The 595-nt window shown below is 39.8% G+C and overlaps 1 protein-coding gene across 1 annotated transcript in view; it reads right to left on the bottom strand.

Annotated features, from left to right (window-relative positions):
- The window catches only part of LOC113408774 (putative per-hexamer repeat protein 4), a gene marked incomplete at both ends in the record, with an annotated part of 1,151 nt that extends 824 nt beyond the window's left edge, over window positions 1–327 (bottom strand). The window contains one exon of the mRNA XM_026662175.1: window positions 247–327. Coding sequence (XP_026517960.1) covers window positions 247–327 — 81 coding nt within the window. The remainder of the gene's footprint in view (window positions 1–246) is intronic.
- Window positions 328–595: the final 268 nt, after the last annotated feature.

Genomic DNA, 595 nt, shown 5'->3' with positions numbered 1-595 from the left:
ACAGACACATATACACACATATACGCACAGACACACATATACGCACAGACACATACACATATTCAAAAAGATATTCACATATTCACACAGATATACACAGTCATATTCACACACTGTCACGGACTCACGTCACACACACACACAGATATACACACATATACATATCTTCACACAGATGTACACATATTCACACACACACAGATATACAGTCATACACACACAGATATAAACACAGACACACACACAGACATACACACAGACACACACATGTACATGCACACATACACACAGACATACATACATACACACACAGATGCACACACACGGATACACACACACAGATACACACATACATAAACACACACACAGATACAGACACATTCACACAGATATACACACACATATTCACACACACACAGATATATACACACACATTCACACACACAGACAGAGATATATATATACACACACACACACATACACATATTCACATATATACACACACCCATATACACACACATACACATATTCACACAGGGTGGCCCAGACCTCCTGGGTGCCAGCAGAGGAGAAGTGACAAAAGTGCATCTCAACC

Source organism: Terrapene carolina, unplaced genomic scaffold (genome assembly GCF_002925995.2).
Source record: "Terrapene carolina triunguis isolate 2854851 unplaced genomic scaffold, T_m_triunguis-2.0 Scaffold23830, whole genome shotgun sequence".
Taxonomy (NCBI): domain Eukaryota; kingdom Metazoa; phylum Chordata; order Testudines; family Emydidae; genus Terrapene; species Terrapene triunguis.
Note: the sequence above shows the minus strand (reverse complement) of the source record. Positions and strands in the feature narration are given on the sequence as shown.